At 43.2% G+C, this 20,286-nt stretch overlaps 1 protein-coding gene and 1 long non-coding RNA gene across 3 annotated transcripts in view; both read left to right on the forward strand.

Moving 5' to 3' along the window:
- LOC112236614 (glypican-1) overlaps window positions 1-7,518 on the forward strand; it is a 120,624-nt gene extending 113,106 nt beyond the window's left edge. For both annotated transcript variants that reach the window (XM_042328697.1, XM_042328698.1), the window contains 4 exons: window positions 1,913-2,038; window positions 2,546-2,679; window positions 2,866-3,041; window positions 4,074-7,518. In XM_042328697.1, coding sequence (XP_042184631.1) covers window positions 1,913-2,038; window positions 2,546-2,679; window positions 2,866-3,041; window positions 4,074-4,282 — 645 coding nt within the window. In that variant the 3' untranslated portion in view covers window positions 4,283-7,518. The remainder of the gene's footprint in view (window positions 1-1,912; window positions 2,039-2,545; window positions 2,680-2,865; window positions 3,042-4,073) is intronic.
- A 2,980-nt stretch (window positions 7,519-10,498) lies between these two features.
- On the forward strand, window positions 10,499-16,577 carry LOC112236616. Its single transcript, XR_002951251.2, has 3 exons — window positions 10,499-10,618; window positions 15,651-15,777; window positions 15,909-16,577. It is a non-coding gene; the product is annotated as an uncharacterized LOC112236616 (long non-coding RNA).
- Window positions 16,578-20,286: the final 3,709 nt, after the last annotated feature.

Here is a 20,286-nt window from a genome sequence, read left to right on the forward strand (position 1 = left end):
TAACTATTGTGAGTAGTGCTAGTAGTGCTAACTATTGTAAGTAGTGCTAGTAGTGCTAACAACTATACGTGGTGCTAGTAGTGCTAACTACTGTAAGTGGTGCAAAGTAGTGCTAGTACTACTAACTACTGTAAGTAGTAGTGCTGGTAGTACTAACTACTGTACGTTGTGCTAACTACTGTAAGTAGTTCTAACTAATGTAAGTATTGCTGGTACTACTAACTACTGTAAGTAGTTCTAACTACCTTAAGTGGTGCTGGGAGTGCTAATAGTGCTCACTACTGTAAGTAGTGCTACAGTAGTAGTGATAGTAGTGCTAACTATTGTAAGTAGTGCTAGTCGTGCTAACTACTGTAAGTAGTGCTACAGTAATAGTGCTAGTAGTGCTAACTACTGTAAGTAGTGCTACAGTAGTAGTGCTAGTAGTGCTAACTATTGTTAGTAGTGCTAACTACTGTAAGTAGTGCTACAGTAGTAGGGCTAGTAGTGTTAACTACTGTAAGTAGTTATACATTAGTAGTGCTAGTAGTGCTAACTACTGTAAGTAGTGCTAACTACTGTAAGTAGTGCTAACTATTGTAAGTAGTGCTAGTAGTGCTAACTACTGTAAGTAGTGCTACAGTAGTAGTGCTAACTATTGTTAGTAGTGCTAACTACTGTAAGTAGTGCTACAGTAGTAGGGCTATTAGTGTTAACTACTGTAAGTAGTTATACAGTAGTAGTGCTAGTAGTGCTAACTACTGTAAGTAGTGCTACAGTCGTAGTGCTAGTAGTGCTAACTACTGTAAGTAGTTATACAGTAATAGTGCTAGGAGTGCTAACTACTGTAAGTAGTGCTACAGTAGTAGTGCTAACTATTGTAAGTAGTGCTAGTAGTGCTATCTACTGTATGTAGTGCTACAGTATTAGTGCTAGTAGTGCTAACTACTGTAAGTAGTGCTACAGTAGTAGTGCTAGTAGTGCTAACTATTGTTAGTAGTGCTAACTACTGTAAGTAGTGCTACAGTAGTAGTGCTAGTAGTGCTAACTACTGTAAGTAGTTATACAGTAATAGTGCTAGTAGTGCTAACTACTGTAAGTAGTGCATTAGGGCTAGTAGTTTTAACGACAGTAAGTGTTGTTGTGTGAGATGTTAAAGAGATCACACACAATTCTGTATTGTTTCGTCATGTATAAGGTGGCTAAGTACTGGGTTTAGAGTTTTCAATTCAGAAGGGGAAGTTTCAGTACTGGAGAGTAAGAGTTTAGAGGACAAAGTTTCATTACGATGCTGAAAGTTGAGTTCAACTGTCATTTTGACATTGTAGTTTTTGTCCCTAAATATTCAACCGAATATTTTTCTCACTTTCTCCCTCTATTCTCCCTTTCTCTCCTTCTTACTCTCCCCTTTCTCTCCTTCTTACTCTCCCCTTTCTCTCCTTCTTACTCTCCCCTTTCTTTCCCCTTTCTCTCCTTCTTACTCTCCCCTTTCTCTCCTTCTTACTCCCCCTTTCTCTCCTTCTTACTCTCGCCTTTCTCTCCTTCTTACTCTCCCCTTTCTTTCCCCTTTCTCTCTTTCTTACTCTCCCCTTTCTTTCCCCTTTCTCTCCTTCTTACTCTCCCCTTTCTCTCCTTCTTACTCTCCCTTTCTCTACTTCTTACTCTCCCCTTTCTCTCCTTTCTCTACTTCTTACTCTCCCCTTTCTCTACTTCTTACTCTCCCCTTACTCTCCCCTTTCTCTACTTCTTACTCTCCCCTTTCTTTCCCCTTTCTCTACTTCTTACTCTCCCCTTTCTCTCCTTCTTACTCTCCCCTTACTCTCCCCTTTCTCTCCTTCTTACTCTCCCCTTTCTCTACTTCTTACTCTCCCCTTTCTCTCCCCTTTCTCTCCTTCTTACTCTCCCCTTTCTCTCCCGTTCTCTCTACTCTCAGGTGTTTCAGGCCTGTGGGAACCTGAGGGAGGGAGGAACCAGCAACATTGGGTTGGAGGAGGTGAAGAAGAGGGGGAAGGTTACAGTGCAGGACAGCCCAACCTCTGGGGCCAGACTGGAGAAACTGGTCAGTGATACTGTCGATAGTACTCTCTCTCTCTTGCTCTCTCTCTCAGTCTCTCTCTCTCTCTCTCTCTCTCTCTCTCTCTCTCTCTCTCTCATTTCTCAGTCACTTGAGATATGATACTGTTCCTGTTTAGTCATGTTTATTCTTAATCTGTGAAGAATGCATAAATAGCAAAGCTACAGTCAAGAATGCAGTGAGTCAGATGCATATCAAATGTGAGGGAATGGAAACAAGAATCATTGTTTTCCTACAATAAACAAACTGTTTGTTGCTAATACAGAAGCTGTCTGCAGAAAATGTAAATGCTTGAACAAACTTGATATCGAATAGCTTTTGATAGCAGTTTCCAGTACACAGGTAGTTTTCATTAGGCACCAAACGAAAGAAAAGGGACTGAAACAGGGAGGGTCTACCTGAACTTGTCCAATAAGAAATGCTCATTTTCATTTTCCATTGTAAAACGTTTTGCTACTGTATGTACTAATGACATAATGTCATGGTCCCCAGGTTTCTGATGTGTCGAGAAGGCTGAGGGACATGCAGTCCTACTGGGTCTCATTACCCAGCACCCTTTGCAGCGACAGGGTGGCAACCAGGGCCCAGGGCGACGACAAGTGCTGGAACGGGATGGCTCGTGCCAGGTATGACCTTAAACCACGTCTGTATGTGTGTGCGCGCAAGCATGCTATATGTGTGTGTATACTGTTTGTATATGTGTGAGTGAGTGTGCATGCTTTCGGGTGTCTCTGTGCGTGTGTGAGTGTGTGCATTTGTGAGTGTGTGTGTATTTGAGTTCTCCCCAGTCATCCTCTCTCCTTGTCTCCCAGGTACCTTCCAGAGGTGATGGGTGACGGCCTGGCTAGTCAGATCAACAACCCTGAGGTAGAGATCGACATCACCAAGCCAGACATGACTATACGCCAACAGATCATGCAGCTCAAGATCATGACCAATCGCCTCAGAAACGCTTTCAATGGCAACGATGTAGACTTTCAGGACACCAGTGAGTACAGACCTAGGATCAGCTAATACAATGTGCATACTGATTCAGGTACAACATCCTCCAGCTATGAAAGAGATTGTGTCATGTTGACATCATACGACTGCCTGGAAATATTTGATATGCTGTTTTAATTGTCTTCAGCTTGTTGTTTTGCGTAGAAAATAAATTGTCCCTTTTATAGCTATTCTGAAAGCTATTGTTCTACACAATAAAGGAGGCCTAGAGAAAGAGAGAATATTTAACCATGAAGAGCTCACTTTCCTACTTCTGTGACGTGTGTTTGATTTAAATAGACAGTGCAATTTCAGTTTTTATAGGATGGAGCTGGAATTAAGTTACGGAGAAAAGAACTTGGCCTAAATTGTGATGCCGTTTCTAACAATTGAGGGCAGACTTTCGTGCTGCATTATTGTCAGTCTTATTTCCTTATATCTGGGGCTTGAACCCGAGTGCCCTCTTCCTGCTTCTGAGGTGTCTATCACATGCCTGATTTAAATGCTGTTTGTAGTTACTAGGAATTATAACAGGATAAGGTATTAGAGAATATATGTCTTCATTTTGGGATTCCAGCCAATGAAGTATTCTACATGTACAAAGTGGGCTGCAAATGGAAAAGCACCTTTCAGCCAGCAGAGCTTGCATGTATTATCAACTCTTTAAAGAGCAATTCCACCACTTTTTAACTCATATTCATTATCTCTAGCACAATATCAGTGTCTTCATATGTGAAAACGGCGCATTTGTATGTTCTGTGGTTAAAAAGGTAAGAAAGGTCCTTAAAAAGTACTTCTCAATGACATCAAAGTGGGATTAAATGTAAAAAACAGGGATTTTGGAAACCTGTAACGAGATTCTTCACATGTAGACACTGGAATGGTGCTGGGACATTATGAATGTAAGATTGAAAAGGGGTGGTATTGCCCGTTTGACTTAGTGATTACTGGCACATAAGGCAGAGACATTTTCTTGCTGTACCATACAGATCAGATTCTTTCTCTAAAAATGTATTTTATTTTTCTGCTCTGTCCCCAGGTGATGATGTCAGTGGTTCAGGAAGTGGCATGTGTGCTGACGATAACTGTGCTCGGGGCCCACGCCTCATGGCCCCAAACACAGACAGACCCAAACTCTATGCCTACCCCCCGGAGAACAAGAAGGTTGTGAAAGCCTCAGCCAACCACAATCTCCCCTTCATCGCCCTCTACCTGCTCTCATTGGTCACGTTGTTGCTCCGGCGGTAATTGACAGGGGATTCCAGGGGATTCCACCAATTGGGACTGAGTTTGGTACATGGGGGGCAGGACGAGGGGTGGGAGGAGAGGCGAGGAGACGATGTCGGGGGTTTACCTAGTTAATTTGCCAAAATAAAACTAAAATAAGGAAAAATACTTCCTTTTGGTCTCAGATCAGAACAAAAATGGAGTAATGAGTATTATATTATTCATAGATTTTGGGGTTCTGTTCTTGTCTTTTATTTTACGGTATACGGCACCACTACAGCTGGTCTTTTCACATTTTTCTTTAGTTTTGCTTTCTGGTGTTTGGGTGCTCTAACATATCTGTACCGAAGACATGTTAAGAGTCAGTCTATAGACCATAGCGATATAGAGGATGTAAGTCTTGGTTGACACTGTGTAGGGGGGACTTTTCAGCCACGTTGAGCCAAATGTTTGTTTTCCCACTCTTTTAAACAGTCTTTATGTCTGAGGACATCATTTATTAAAAACAGAATATCAAACCCCCTGGAGCATCTTTGGGGCGAAAAAGTGTTCCCAAACTCAAGTGAAATAAAGTATTGATGAGTTTTAAGGAGGATAAGCTGGCCCCAGGGGTTTTGGTAAGATCCTGAAAACGTCTTAGCGTTAAACCCACACAACATCACAGGGCACAACAGTGAGAAAATGAAAGCGCTTTGCATCAGCAGTTTTTTTCCCCTCCTCTGCTTGGTAATGTAAGCTGTAATATTAGGCGTGATCATATTCACAACGACTTGATCCTCTGCTGTGGGAGTAACATGACCCTTCCATCCCTCTATCCATATTTCCTCCCATCCCTCCACCCCTTGTTCTATCTCTCCCAAAGCAGATATGTTTCTCTAGGCTTTAGTTGGATTGGGGAATTTGTTGGAAACATAAAACATATTTGTGTCAATGTGACCACAGTAGTCCTCAGTATCGACATTATATTGGCAGTATATGGTAGAACCTGTATTTAGGTTGAAGTTTGTGCTCTACCTTACAGAAAGAAGGGAAACTAGGAGAGGGCTGGGTGTGTGTTTGTTCTGTCTTCGGGTAATGGAGCTCAGTTAGCATTATAATGTGTTACTTTGTAGCTAATGATTGAGTTGTTATGGTACCAATGACCAATATTTTCAGACTGAGCCAGTCAGCTACAGTGGAGGGGTTATACTGCACTCAAACCACATGTTGCAAAGCAGACTGTTTGCATGTCTGAACGACTGCTTCTTTGCTTGGACTAGTTGACTTAGCGATTGGAACTCCGTGACGCTGACTTGTTTGTCTCCAACCCCCACCCTCTCTCTGTCTTTTCCGTTGCGTCCCAGCTCCCTCCGTCCCCGATCTTGCTCCCTTCCGTCTTATCTCCCACGTTCTTCTCCCTCTTCTCCCTCACACTCCCAACACTCTTTAATCTCTCCCTCCCAGGCTGTCCTTCATGGCATACTATTCATTTGCAAATGACGACCTTCTGTGCTCTCCGAAGCTTTGACGTGACAGCGTGGCTTCATGACAATGACACAGTGCTTCATTATACTGCAAAAGTGTGTGGTCGCTTGACAAAGAAGGTCTATTTGGGCTTATTCGACAAGATGGAAACGGATAGAAACGTTTTGCAATAAGAACTGATTCCGTGTTTTACTCCACATGATATTGAAAGCATTGAACAGCCATAGATTCTTACACAATGTTGCGGACATTTCCATTAGACTGAATGGGCCCCCTGAGGGCCAGATGGAGAGGTTTTGATACGGACTGTGCTCGTCAATAGCCAACATCGAAAGTGCGATGAATGAGGAGATTGGGGAGAGTTAGGGCTCCAGAGATATGGTCACACACTATAATTGAGGGTCTTCAGTCTATGGCTGTACCCCAGAACCGGGGAAGCTAAGCGACCCGTCCGCTAGGCCTGTACTTCGGCTTCTGAGGCAGAAAATGCTGAGAATTCAGGAGGAACACACAGGAAATAACATGACCCCATTCAGAATCATAGAGTTCAGAGCACTCACGCAGGAGGACTGCAGCTGTTATCAAAGCCGGTCCTGGCGGAGTCAGGAGCTTTTGCATCCAGGTTTTCCTTCCAGCCTTCACACAATTCTATTCCATTGATCTGATATGCACTTCATTATTCAATCAATTGGCTCAATTGAACATAATTAAGTAAAGGTTGGGTGAAAACCTAAGAGTCCTCTCGGACTGACTATGAACCTTGGTCTCAGAACACATGTATTGAATAGGTGAAAACGCCTAGAAACAAGCATTATGATAGTGACACTGGGTAGTGATCTGATGAACAGGTTATTATGTGAGTAGGCATAGGGTTCCCTAGAGCGTACCATGTGAGCTGCCCGTGGCTGCCCCACAGTGACATTCCAATGCAAAAACACAGTTAACCACTCACTCACGCTGACTTCACTCACTTTTAATGGCCACGCCTCTCAATGCCACTGAACAAAATTTGCACAGCACCCCCCCCTCTCCCCCAGCACCCTTCATCCCCCTCTCCTGTCCTCCTCTAACCCCTCTCCCGCTCTCGTCTGTATAATTCAAAATCCCCCCTCTTTATAAACGCTGCACTTTTATGACGTAAGAGGCCTAGGAAGTCGATAAGATGGTATTGTCTGCACAAAGACTGAGATCAGAGATCACAAGATGACGGATCGATAGGTGAGTCGACACTCTCCATAAACGTCTATCGATGAGTGTTTGTGTATGCAGATAAATATGGACCACTGAGATGGCTGCAGTTTGAGACGGGTGAAATAGCATAATGTATAACTTGAACCTGGGTTCAACTACTATTTGAAATCTTTCAAACACTTTGTGTTTGCTCTACCCTGCCTTTGTGTTTGCAGATGGGTGGGGGTTGCAGTTTTGGGACTATTCTATTGGTCCATTAAGCCAGGCCAGCTCAATCAAGCACAGATAAAGTATTTGAAATAATTTCAAATAGTATTCGAACCCAGGTCTGATATAACCAGGGGTCCTGGACATGTTTATTTCCCCTTTATGAGTTGAATGTGGCAGGCATTTCTGAAAGGTGCCAATTTGAAAGAAAACCATTGGAATTTAATTTTAAATTTTTTGGGTTCTATTTGTTTTCAGAAAAAAAACCTGTGGAGATTTTGTGTTTATGGTGACGATAGATGCAAGAAAAAACAGGTTGAATAAATATGTGTAATTTGCTGTTGTTTGTTCCTGGAACCTTGTGTCAATTATATGCCTTGTAAGATTTTAAAGATGCCCTGTGTCATGTTCATTTTGTGGTGGATGTTTGTGTGATTGATGAACGAATGAATGAACTTTATCAACCCGCAGAAGGGAAATTCCAAGACAGGACAAACCAACAGGAGAGCAGTCAAAGAGAGAAAAGCAGGGTTCACACAGACACAACAAAAATCTGAATGTTTAATAGTCAACAATGCATTTTATTCTGGGCTTTTTTTTAGGGAGTTTGCCAGCCTCACTCTAAACTATACTGAACAACAATATAAATGCAACATGTAAAGTGTTGGTCCCATGTTTCATGAGCTGAAATGAAAGAGAAGAACTTTCCATAAGCACAAAAAGCTTATTTCTGTCAAATTTTGTGCACAAATGTATTTACATCCCTGTTAGTGAGCATTTCTCCTTTGCCAAGATAATCCATCCACCTGACGAGTGGCATATCAATAAACTGATTAAACAGCATGATCACTCTAAAATGTGCAGTTTTGCCACACAACACAATGCAACAGATGTCTCAAGTTTTGAGGGAGCGTGCAATTGGCATGCTGACTGCATGTCCACCAGAGCTGTTGCCAGAAAGTTGAATGTTAGAGAATTTGGCTGTTAGTCCATCCGGCTTCACAACCGCAGACCACATGTATCCACGGCAGCCCAGGGCCTCCACATCCGGCTTCTTCACCTGCTGGATGGTCTGAAACGAGCCACCCGGACAGCTGATGAAACTGTGTTTGCACAACTGACGAATTTCTGCACAAACTGTCAGAAACTATCTCATAGAAGCTCATCTGTGTACTTGTCATCCTCACCAGGATCTTGACCTGACTGTAGTTCAGCGCCATAACTGACTTCAGTGTGCAAATGCTTACCTTCGATGGCCACTGGCCTGCTGGAGCAGTGTGCTGGTCACGGATGAATCCCGGTTTCAACTGTACTGGACAGATGGCAGACAGTGTGTATGGCATCTTGTGGGCAAGCGATTTGCTGATGTAAACATTGTGAACAGAGTGCCCAATGGTGACGGTGGGGTTATGGTATGCGCAGGCATAAGCTACGGACAACAAACACAATTGCCTTTTATCAATGGCAATTTGAATGCACAGAGATACCGTGATGAGATCTCGAGGCACATTGTTGTGCCATTCATCCGCCACCATCACCTCATGTTTCATCTTGATGATGCACAGCCCCATGTCGCAAGGATCTGTACACAATTCCTGGAAGCTGAAAATGTCCCAGCCTGCATATTCAACAAGACATGTCACCCATTGAGGATGTTTGGGATACCTTGGATCGACGTGTACGACAGCGCGTTCTAGTTCCTGACAATATCCAGCAACTTCGCACAGCCAGTGAAGTGGAGTGGGACAACATTCCACAGGCCACAATCAACAGCCTGTTCAACTCTATGCGAAGGAGATGTGTCGCGCTGCACGAGGCAAATAGTGGTCACACCAGATACACTGGTTTTCTCATCCACAACCCTACTTTTTTTTTAAAGGTATCTGTAACCAACAGATGCATATCTGTATTCCCAGTCATGTGAAATCCATAGATTAGGGCCTAATTCATTTATTTCAATTGACCGATTTCCTTATATGAACTGTAACTTAGTAAAATCTTTCAAATTCTTGCATGTTGTGTTTATATTTTTGTTCAGTGTACATCCCCATCTCCTATCAGACTGGGATGAGCACTGCAGATCATTTAGCCTGTAACAGGAATCCTTAAGTCCTTTTCCAATCTGTCTGTTCTGTCAGCGACTCATCACATGTCAGTGAACAGTTTCCATTATCATTACAATACAGCTACTATACACCGTGTTGACAGTAAACTGGGTTGGAACGCAGTGTACGTTTCACTGCCTTGCGATGGTGAACTAATAAAACCCATACAGTCTGATTGAATGTGAAATGCACTTTGCCATTTTAATAGCACCACAGTCCTCACCTATGACATATTTTGATATCCACAGTAAGGTTACAGACGTGTGTTTACTTGGATGTAAGAGAGAGAGAGAGAGAGAGAATGAGAGAGATATAACACAAACAGTAGAGCTCCACGGGACATCCCAGACAGCCCTCGCCACCACAAAGACAAGCGACCAGAGAGGGAGAGAGGGGAAGAACAGTTCAACGTCTAGTTTTGCTATACATTTGGTTGAGTTGTCAACTAACGTGAATTTAACGTGAAATCAACCAAAAAAAGTCACCATGTCTTTGGATTTAGGTTCAAAGTTGGGTGGAAAAAATGCGATATGCCCTTACGTTGATGGCTTTTTGCAAATCTAATCAGTTTTCCAAGTTTATTCAATGTCATCACAGGTTGTATGGGTTGAAATGACGTAGAAACAACATTGATTCAACCCCCTTTGCCCAGTGGGAACAGCGAGAGAGACAGGAACAACACACGTCAACACACGCATCCGCTCAGTGGATGATGTCAGAGATGACATCTGCTTTAAGGTCTATCTGGTGAACAGGGACTTGCCGGTAGCTACACTGTGTGCTAAGTGGTTTGTCTTATCTGTGTGGATGGACACTTAAGTGGCCAGTCAAGCCACTCGCTTTCCGTTCATCCCCAAGGGAAGTTTTAGCACATTTTACTAGTCGATGATGCTCTGAGAGACTAACAAGTTCTAGTTCATAGAAAATGTATTCTCTGTGTTCCTCTGGGAACCCAGGAGAATACAAAAACGTGTGCTGTTACTCAGTGGAACATTGAAGAGCTTAGATACAGGTTCATGAGCATTTGGACTCTTTAGAAAGTTTGATGAACAAGTGTCTGAATGTAACCTAACCAGCTCTCTATCTGCTAGTGAGAAGATATCAGTCCCTCCCAGGACAGATCCCAGGACAGATGCCAGGACAGATCCATTGCTCACAGCAAAGAGAGACATTGTTTGATGTCACAACACCAAAGGAATTTGAACGAGCCAGACACCAGTTGATAGCCTCATTCTGTGGTATAAATAAAGACTTCGAAAACCATTACACAGAGACTTACCACACCAGCGCCATACCCTTTGGTTATTTTTCTCCCAGACAGATGAGACAACCTCTGCGTGACCCTGGCCAGGCCCAAGGGAAAGAGTAATATCCACTCTTCTGTCCACAGGTAGGTGCTAGACAAGACGTAGGGTTGCAACGTTGTAACTTTCCAAACGTTCTTAGGTTTTTCCAGAAATCGAGTTTTGGAAGATTCCCCGGGAATAAGCAGGACATCCGGAGTCTTCCAACCAGGATTTCTGGAGAACCAGCGAATTTAGGGAAAGTTACCAGCATTTGCAAACCCGAGACAAGAATCACTCATGACAGGATCAAGCTGAATCCTCTAAAGCCTGGAGAGATTATTTGACAGGAATGCATGTCGGCTCAAACCACATTCTGCTACAAAACATGATCAACTGCAGCTTCATTAGATGTAAAGATATTCAGGTACTGATAATAATACCTTCCTACTAATTCTGTCCAGCTGTATTGATTACTGACCGCGTATTAGGATGATTGGACATTCAGACAGGAGTGTGCATTCACGAACACACACTACCCGACTAAACTCTCTCACTAGCCCTCTCTAACTCACAACTGGACCCTAGTCGTGCTCTGATAGACACGTACCGGAACTTGAAGATTGGATTATACAAGTGCACAAGAGGATGAAGGATTCTACCCTATTAAAGGAGCTACAGTGGGGAGAACAAGTATTTGATACACTGATGATTTTGCAGGTTTTCCTACTTACAAAGCATGTAGAGGTCTGTAATTTTTTTAATCATAGGTACACTTCAACTGTGAGAGACGGAATCTAAAACAAAAATCCAGAAAATCACATTTTTAAGTAATTCATTTGCATTTTATTGCATGACATAAGTATTTGGTACCTTAGAAAAGCAGAACTTAATATTTGGTACAGAAACATTTGTTTGCAATTACAGAGGTCATACGTTTCCTGTAGTTCTTGACCAGGTTTGCACACACTGCAGCAGGGATTTTGGCCCACTCCTCCATACAGACCTTCTCCAGATCGTTGAGGTTTCGGGGCTGTCGCTGGGCAATACGGACATTCAGCTCCCTCCAAAGATTTTCTATTGGGTTCAGGTCTGGAGACTGGCTAGGCCACTCCAGGACCTTGAGATGCTTCTTACGGAGCCACTCCTTAGTTACCCTGGCTGTGTGTTTCAGGTCGTTGTCATGCTGGAAGACCCAGCCACGACCCATCTTCAATGCTCTTACTGAGGGAAGGAGGTTGTTGGCCAAGATCTCGCGATACATGGCCCCATCCATCCTCCCCTCAATACGGTGCAGTCGTCCTGTCCCCTTTGCAGAAAAGCATCCCCATAGAATGATATTTCCACCTCCACGCTTCACGGTTGGGATGGTGTTGTACTCATCCTTCTTCTTCCTCCAAACACGGCGAGTGGAGTTTAGACCAAAAAGCTATATTTTTGTCTCATCAGACCACATGACCTTCTCCCATTCCTCCTCTGGATCATCCAGATGGTCATTGGCAAACTTCAGACAGGCCTGGACATGCGCTGGCTTGAGCAGGGGGACCTTGCGTGCGCTGCAGGATTTTAATCCATGACGGTGTAGTGTGTTACTAATGGTTTTCTTTGAGACTGTGGTCCCAGCTCTCTTCAGGTCATTGACCAGGTCCTGCCGTGTAGTTCTGGGCTGATCCCTCATGATCATTGATGCCCCACGAGGTGAGATCTTGCATGGAGCCCCAGACCGAGGGTGATTGACCGTCATCTTGAACTTCTTCCTTTTTCTAATAATTGCGCCAACAGTTGTTGCCTTCTCACCATCCCAGCCTTGTGCAGGTCTACAATTTATCCCTGATGTCCTTACACAGCTCTCTGGTCTTGGCCATTGTGGAGAGGTTGGAGTCTGTTTGATTGAGTGTGTGGACAGGTGTCTTTTATACAGGTAACGAGTTCAAACAGGTGCAGTTAATACAGGTAATGAGTGGAGAACAGGAGGGCTTCTTAAAGAAAAACTAACAGGTCTGTGAGAGCCGGAATTCTTACTGGTTGGTAGGTGATCAAATACTTATGTCATGAAATAAAATGCAAATTAATTACTTAAAAATCATACATGTGATTTTCTGGATTTTTGTTTTTAGATTCCGTCTCTCACAGTAGAAGTGTTCCTATGATCAAAATTACAGACCTCTACATGCTTTGTAAGTAGGAAAACCTACAAAATCGGCAGTGTATCAAATCCTTGTTCTCCCCACTGTATATAAGTGATGTTACAGAAAAACAGGTTTATTATTGTTCTTTTTGTTTGTATTTTTTATTTAGCCTTTTTAAAGTTAACGAGGTCAGTGATTTGCGTAGGCTTCAAGTACTGTACTTTTCAAAGCAAGGTAAGTACTTTAGTCTTACAGGGGAGTTTCAAGATGCTGTGTCCACGTATGAACAAACTATGTGTCTCTTTCTGTCCCTCTACTCAGAAGGACACTGTTCCATTATAATCATCATTGCAGTTCATTGCGTTTCGCAACAGGTGTGTGGGGGTGTGGCTACAGCTGTGACCTACTGTATATCAGATGATAAATCTCCAATCATCTGATCTAGGATTAGTTGTGCTTTTTGAAATCATGGGGGAAACTGGTCTTAGATCAGCACTCCTACTCTGAGAATGTTACAGGCCCAGTGTTTGATACGGTTATGAGCTCAATTTATTGTTTCAGTCCTTCATTCGCATCTGTCTTTGAGAGAGGGTTACAGAGATAACAGCCTTGAACTGTAATGCCACAGATTCATAACTGACTCAGAAATCCCCTTTTAAACATTCACTTCAGAATCAAGAGATAGGGCCAAAGGAAGCAGTTTGGTTCAACTAAATCTCCTTAAAGGGCCTGTGGACTCACAGCACTGTGTCTCTTGGCTCGGAAGTGTGATATTTCTCCGTTAATATGTCATGTGATAGATGTTTTTTTTTACAACAACACATGTTTATAAATTACATTTAGGGAATTCCAATGGCCATCTGTAGGTCATTTGGTCTGTCTATCTGTCTGTCACACATACACACACACACACTCTCTCTCTCTCTCTCTCTCTTTCTAGATGACACAGGTCAGTTTAAGTTGTGTTGTTGATTCAGCCCTCAGCTTAAACTGGCGGCGTCAGAGAATGAAAATAGCCTAATTTGTTTTCTTTGTCAAAGATGTAGTTTTACTCAGTAATTCATCTCTCTGTCCTGTTTCCTAACCATGAGTCATCATTTGATCATCTGTTTCATGTAATAAATCTACAGCGCTATCTCTGTTCTCGTTTCCAAAAGCAATGCTGTCGACCTTGAGTTGTATCATCTGGGAGGTCAATTAAATCTTGTCTATCATCAAGCCAAGATCTCTGTCCAAAACTTCCATCATATTGGGTCCTAGGCTTTAAACTGTTTCAGTCCTAGTGTAAAAGATAACTCAGTCAACCACTACGACACTGATGCTTTTAGGCTTGTATATACCTCCACCTTGTGGCTGCTTTAGTTCATTACAGCATCCCTGCACAGACAGAGTGTACCTTGAAGAGCCAAATACAATCAAAGCCAATCCATGTGAAGCACTTTTTTTTAATGCATTACCAACATGAGTGTAGTAAGGGTTCATGTTCAGGTTTGAGAGACACACCGTGGGGGTCAGGGGTCAGACTGGGGGGTGAGGGGTGACTTTGTCCAGTCCAGACACAGCCATTTCAAAGGCGTGGATGACCTCAGAGCGAGTCATGGTGTCCTCTTCATTCTACAATAAGAATGACATAACTGTCAATAATGGGGCTTGCAGCTACTTGAAGCTGTTTTATAGGTAGCATGGCTACATTCTTTCTACAGTAGTAAGGTCACTGCCGCCCTTTACTGAAATCCATATAGATCGGATGAAGCCATACATTCTGTAGCACAACACAACAGTACCACCTTTAATATGACACTAGTGAGGTCTTACAGGACAGTCATGTAGAACTTACAATGGTCTCCGAGACCAGTAGACGGCACATAATCATTTTTCTGTTTCCTGAGTCAGAGGGAGAATGGAGCGTCATAAATACAGGACATGAACAGATACAACATAAAAAATGGTTTTATTATCAACGTTGTTCTCATATTGAAAAGGAGAGATACCATTATGTTTACTTCAGAAACACCTTTACTAACATAACACCGGATATGTTACACAGAGCCTGATGGGTACTGTAGTCCATCCTACTACAGCTCTCAGTCAGAAGGCCTTGTGAGATGTATGTCACTGTAGTGTTGGGAATGTTAACTGTACCTGAAGTTTTTGTAGCGCTCGTCCAGCTTCCTCTGGCAGAGAGGGTAGAGGTCCTGGGATTAATTGCCCCACATGGTCCTCCAGTTCCTTGGGTTGGGTCACAGAACGTTCCTGGGCCTGGATCAGAATGTCCCTCAAGGAAGGAACACTGACCGTGATGTCATGTATGCATATGAAGGTCCAAGAATGGCTAAAAACAGGAGCCTTCACACAGGGAAAGAGAGGGGAGGGGGGAGAGGGAGGACGTGAGAGAGAGAGAGACATGTAATTACTGCCCCAGAGGACTGTTGCCTTACACGTTACTCCTCCCCCCAGTACATTACATGGGACTGGAGGGGAAGGGGGAGAAACAGTGGGAATGAGAGAGGTATGAAAAAAAGAGAAAGGTGAGTGTCTGTGTGTGTGTGTGTGTGTGTGTCTGTTTGTGTGTGACTGCGCACGTGTCTGTAACAGTGTTGCCTGCGCGGTGATGCTCACAGTCCCAGCTCATACACCCATTGGTTATTCATCGGGTGACATTACCACTGGGATGTGTGTGTGTCTGTCACATGCCTGTCATGGAAGGCAGCCATGCATGTTTCTGCAGGCTACAGCAACTTAATTACAAAACCTGTTATAATCCATCATATTCCTGTCTCCTGTGTTTGAGCCAGTGTGTGTGTGTGTGTGTGTGTGTGTGTGTGTGTCTGGGTCTCAAGTTGTTGGTGGGTACCTAACAGCAACATTTGAGGAGCCTGTGGAAGAATCAGCCCCTCGAATAGGCTGGTCCCCGGTGGCAGTGCTCATTTTCTGCGTGTGTGTGTGTGTGTGTGTGTGTGGGCATCTCACTGGGTTCTCCCTCACTCTTCCTCATTCCTCTCATTCCCAGCCACAACATCTACATTAGTGGCCTCCTCTAGCTCCAGAGTCTCAAAGTCCCACTACTCAAAGACATCGGGGGCTGGACAGATACCTGGTGTGATAAAGAGAGAGAAAGAAAGAGAAAGACCAAAAAGGTAAACCATTCCTTTAATGGTATTCCATGAGAAAATGTACTGATTACTCCTCCATGGAAGTGGCAAGCTTCCCTTTCTCTCTGGCTGTTATGATCTGTAACTGCTGTCATTTCTGTTTGTCTAATTCTCAGTGAGGGTGTGCAGCGTCACCTCCTGCCCACTGGGAGGCAGTGAAGCACACCGGGATGAGGAAGGCGTCACTGCGGATGGTGCTGCAGGACTGGGGGAATCACCCGCAGAAGCTGCTGTACACCGTCTGGACCAGGGTACTGGGGAACTCCTCGAGGAAATACTACTATTTAGAATATGATGTTATAATATACTGTATGATATCAATATGGAAAATGGTTTGATCATATAGGCCACAGGTATCCTAGTGGTTATGAGCATTGGGCCACTAACCGGAAGGTTGCTGGTTTGAATCCCTGACTAGGTGAAAAATCTGTTGATGTGTGTCCTTGAGCAAGGCAACACTAGTTTCTCTGGAAAAGAGCATCTGCTAAGTAACTCAACTGTAAACATAAAAAACACTGTGCTCAGTTGAATCGTACAATACTGAATGTTGTGTGCGGGATTATTCCTTATCATTGTACACAGGAGAGGAACAACTACAGGTTCCACGTCAGTAGACTGCACTGCAGGGATCATCAACTAGATTCAGCAGCGGACCGATTTACTAAAATCTTGAGAGGATATTTTTCCACACAGATATGATAGTTGACAAAAAAAAACAATCAGGGGCCTCCCGGGTGGCGCAGTGGTCTAGGGCTGCCACCAGAGACCCTGGGTTCGCGCCCAGGCTATGTCGCAGCCGGCCGCGACCGGGAGGCCCATGGGGCGACGCACAATTGGCCTAGCGTCGTCCGGGTTAGGGAGGGCTTGGCCGGTAGGGATATCCTTGTCTCATCGTGCACTAGCAACTCCTGTGGCGGGTTGGGTGCAGTGCGTGCTAACCAAGGTCACCAGGTGCTTGGTGCATGGTGTTTCCTGAGGCTGGCTTCCGGGTTGGATGCGCGCTGTGTTAAGAAGCAGTGCGGCTTGGCTGGGTTGTGTTTCGGAGGACACATGGCTTTCGACCTTCACCTCTCCCGAGCCCGTATGGGAGTTGTAGCAATGAGACAAGATAGTAACTACTAACAATTGGATACCATGAAAAGGGGGTAAAATTCAAATAAAACACAATAATTTAAAAACATTATAATCACATATCTCTCTATTATGCGTAGGAATACTTTGGAACAGATTTCCAAAATTCAAATCACTTGGAGATGATTTGCTGGTGTTTTTACAGTCGTGTCCAACAAGTAAAAATCAAAGAAAGTCTCCTCCATGATAGAAACGGGATACTTTGGAACATTACCTTGTACCTAGGCTACAGGAAAGGGTTCAAATTGGTTCAAAATCCACTGAGGAATATTGAACATTAAAAATGAATGTTAAAGAGCTATATAGCCTGAGTATCAAACTCATGTTTCAGATTCAACACTCCACAATTGTCTCACAAAAGCAGACATGTTGGATAGAGCAGAAAAGACTCAAACTGCTTAAATTCAGGAAGTCATATTTGATTATGAGGAGCTTCCTGACAGACGGGGCAGTGCTGTATCTTGTGGGTGAGTTGTGGCTGTGCCCTCACTACGTGGATGACGATGGTAGAGAAGGCGATGCTGTGTGACAGGGGCACTGGCATGTCGTCTCTGAACCCTGGGTATTGATACAGCTCCACCAGCTTGGGCATGCTCTCCTCACGCTGAGGGTTAGAGAGAGAAAGCAGAAAGATACACATCATATCTCAATGGGCACAATTGGAAAATGATGTCATTGGGACTTCCCATACCCACTTTTGCCTGCTGGACAACACGCATTGCTATTTGAACACAAACACAAAAGATTATCAGTTGAATTCAGTCACAAAGCTGTTGAATGTGATACATATGTTACTGTACAGAAGGGCCTATGTCATTAATTCCATGATGTATTTAGGAGAACACCATTGACTAGTCAGCCTCAGGTTGTGGCCTACTTATCTTTACCAGCTCTCGCTGATTATAGATCAAAACACAATTTACATAATAGGCAGGTGACATTTGGGTTTCACAAGCGATACGTCACTCCTCATCATTGTGACCTCTAACCCATGACCTTTGACAAATCGTTATAGTATTTTTTTGTTGCAACTCATAAAATAGATGAACTGCTCCTACTGTACATTCATTTCCTCTCATTCTTTATCAATGTAATGCATGGAGAACATCATGTGTAACAATGTTCAGGTAACCTCTGTGAAATTAGCTAATGATCAAGGTCAGTGTTTCTATTCGAAAAATTTGTCAATAACTTTTACTCTGTGCACTTGTAAATGAGTTACTTTTTACTTTTACTTGATTCTGTTTTTTTTACACCATTAGTTTTACGTCTATGTGAGTACAAATTAATTCAAGTAAAAGTAGCCTACTTCTAATTGAGTAGGATATTTCAGGACTCTTTCCACCCCCGTGGGCATAGAAAGCCAAGCATCCCATACTTGGCCCTCTGTAATAGCAGCTAGGTGAGTATGCAGCATTGGTCCGTGGTCATAAAACACAGGCAGCATCCAGTTGATACAAATACTAACTATGAGGTGTGTGTGTGTGTGTGTGTGTGTGTGTGTGTGTGTGTGTGTGTGTGTGTGTGTGTGTGTGTGTGTGTGTGTGTGTGTGTGTGTGTGTGTGTGTGAAGAGAAACAGTTTGGAGGGAGCAGATCGACGGTAGTTGATGTTTAACAAGGCAGCTCAGCAGCTTTCGCCATGTTGGTGTTGTAACACAGGGGGCATGGTGTCACATTTTGACTCAGGTAGCACACATCACACCAGGTAGCCCCCAGCAGCAGGCCTCACTGTAGTGGAGGGAACCATTACCTCAAAGCCTCTAGTTTCCTCTAGTTCCTCTCACAGGCAAACCTTTGACTGGGAGAGGCTAACCGTGAGGTGTTTTACCCAGGTAATCAAATCCAAAAGCTAACAACTGTGTGTGTGTGTGAAGGGTACACTCAAAGAGCTGAAGAGGGAAGGTAGACGGACGATCCTTTCACTGACAGTCCCCATGGAACCCACCAAACAAGCTGTCGCACCTCGTTAAGGCCAAACAAAAAGTCCAAATGTAACTCTATTATTTAAATATTTATCTAAATATTTATCTAGAATATTGTCGTGGAAATTCTACACAGGGACACCTGAAGTCAATCTTAAATAAATCACTATTTATTTTCAGCAATATTACTTGATGCTAAGCAGTAAAAACCAATGTAGGAAACTACAGACCTGTGTCAATCCTCAGCACAATCTCCAAAGTGGTTGAGAGATGAGTTTTTAATCAATTTGAGGGATACTTTTTTGAGCACAAACTTCTTCATGAACTACAATCTGGCTTTAGAACAGCTCATTCCACTGCCTTATCCACCTTTTTGACCACATTAAGCAGGAAAGTGAGAAGGGGAACTATACAGTTATGGTCATGTTAGACTTGCATAAAGCTTTTGACACTGTGAACCATGAAATTCTCCTGATGAAACTGAAACGTATGGATCTAAATTATGTAGCAGTGAATTGGTTTGGGTCTTATCTGACTAACAGAACAGAAGTATTTAATGTTGGTGATGTTCTGTCAGAGGCCAAGGAAATAGCCCGTGGAGTACCGCAGGGATCCGTTTTAGGACCTCTCTTATTTCTTATATACGTTAATGATATGCCAGATACAGTAAAGGGAAAACTCCTGCTTTATGCTGATGATTCAGCCATACAGGTATCAGGGAAGGATACAGTTTACATAGAGGAGACCCTGAGTAAGGATATGCATTTTGTTAGAGATTGGTTGTCTGACAACAAATTGTCACTACATTTGAGAAAAACTGAATCGATTTTGTTTGGAAGAAAATGTAGATTGCTTAGGGCTGATAAGATAATGGTAAACTGTGAGGACAAGAAGATTGAATCTAAAACAAGTGGATCTTATATTGGTGTGTCCCTAGATCAATCCCTTTCTGGAGACCTGATTGCTGCTAAAATTCTTTCTAAAATGGCAAACAAATTGACATTTTATATCGTAACACCAGATATTTTAACATTAAAGTTAAGAAACTGCTTGTCTCAACATTGATTCAGTGTCATTTTGATTATGCCTGCTCAGCTTGGTATAGTAGGCTATCAAAAAAGCTGAACTGGAGAATGCAGGTCATGCAAAATAATGTTATCAGGTATATGCTGAATGTCCCCCCTAGTACCCACATGGGGGTGCAGGAGTTCCGGGAGGTGGGCTTGTTGCCTTTGGAGTCCAGAGTGGACCAACTTAAACTTAATCATATGTTTGACATCTTAAATGATCGTGCTCTAGGTTACATGAAAAACCACATTGATATGGTCTATAACCAACACAGTCACAATACCAGAGCTAGTGTTATGTCTTGTAAAATCCCAAGAGTAAACTTAAACTTAATCATATGTTTGACATCTTAAATGATCGTGCCCCAGGTTA

The sequence above is a fragment of the Oncorhynchus tshawytscha genome, linkage group LG10, assembly GCF_018296145.1.
Source record: "Oncorhynchus tshawytscha isolate Ot180627B linkage group LG10, Otsh_v2.0, whole genome shotgun sequence".
NCBI classification, from domain to species: domain Eukaryota; kingdom Metazoa; phylum Chordata; class Actinopteri; order Salmoniformes; family Salmonidae; genus Oncorhynchus; species Oncorhynchus tshawytscha.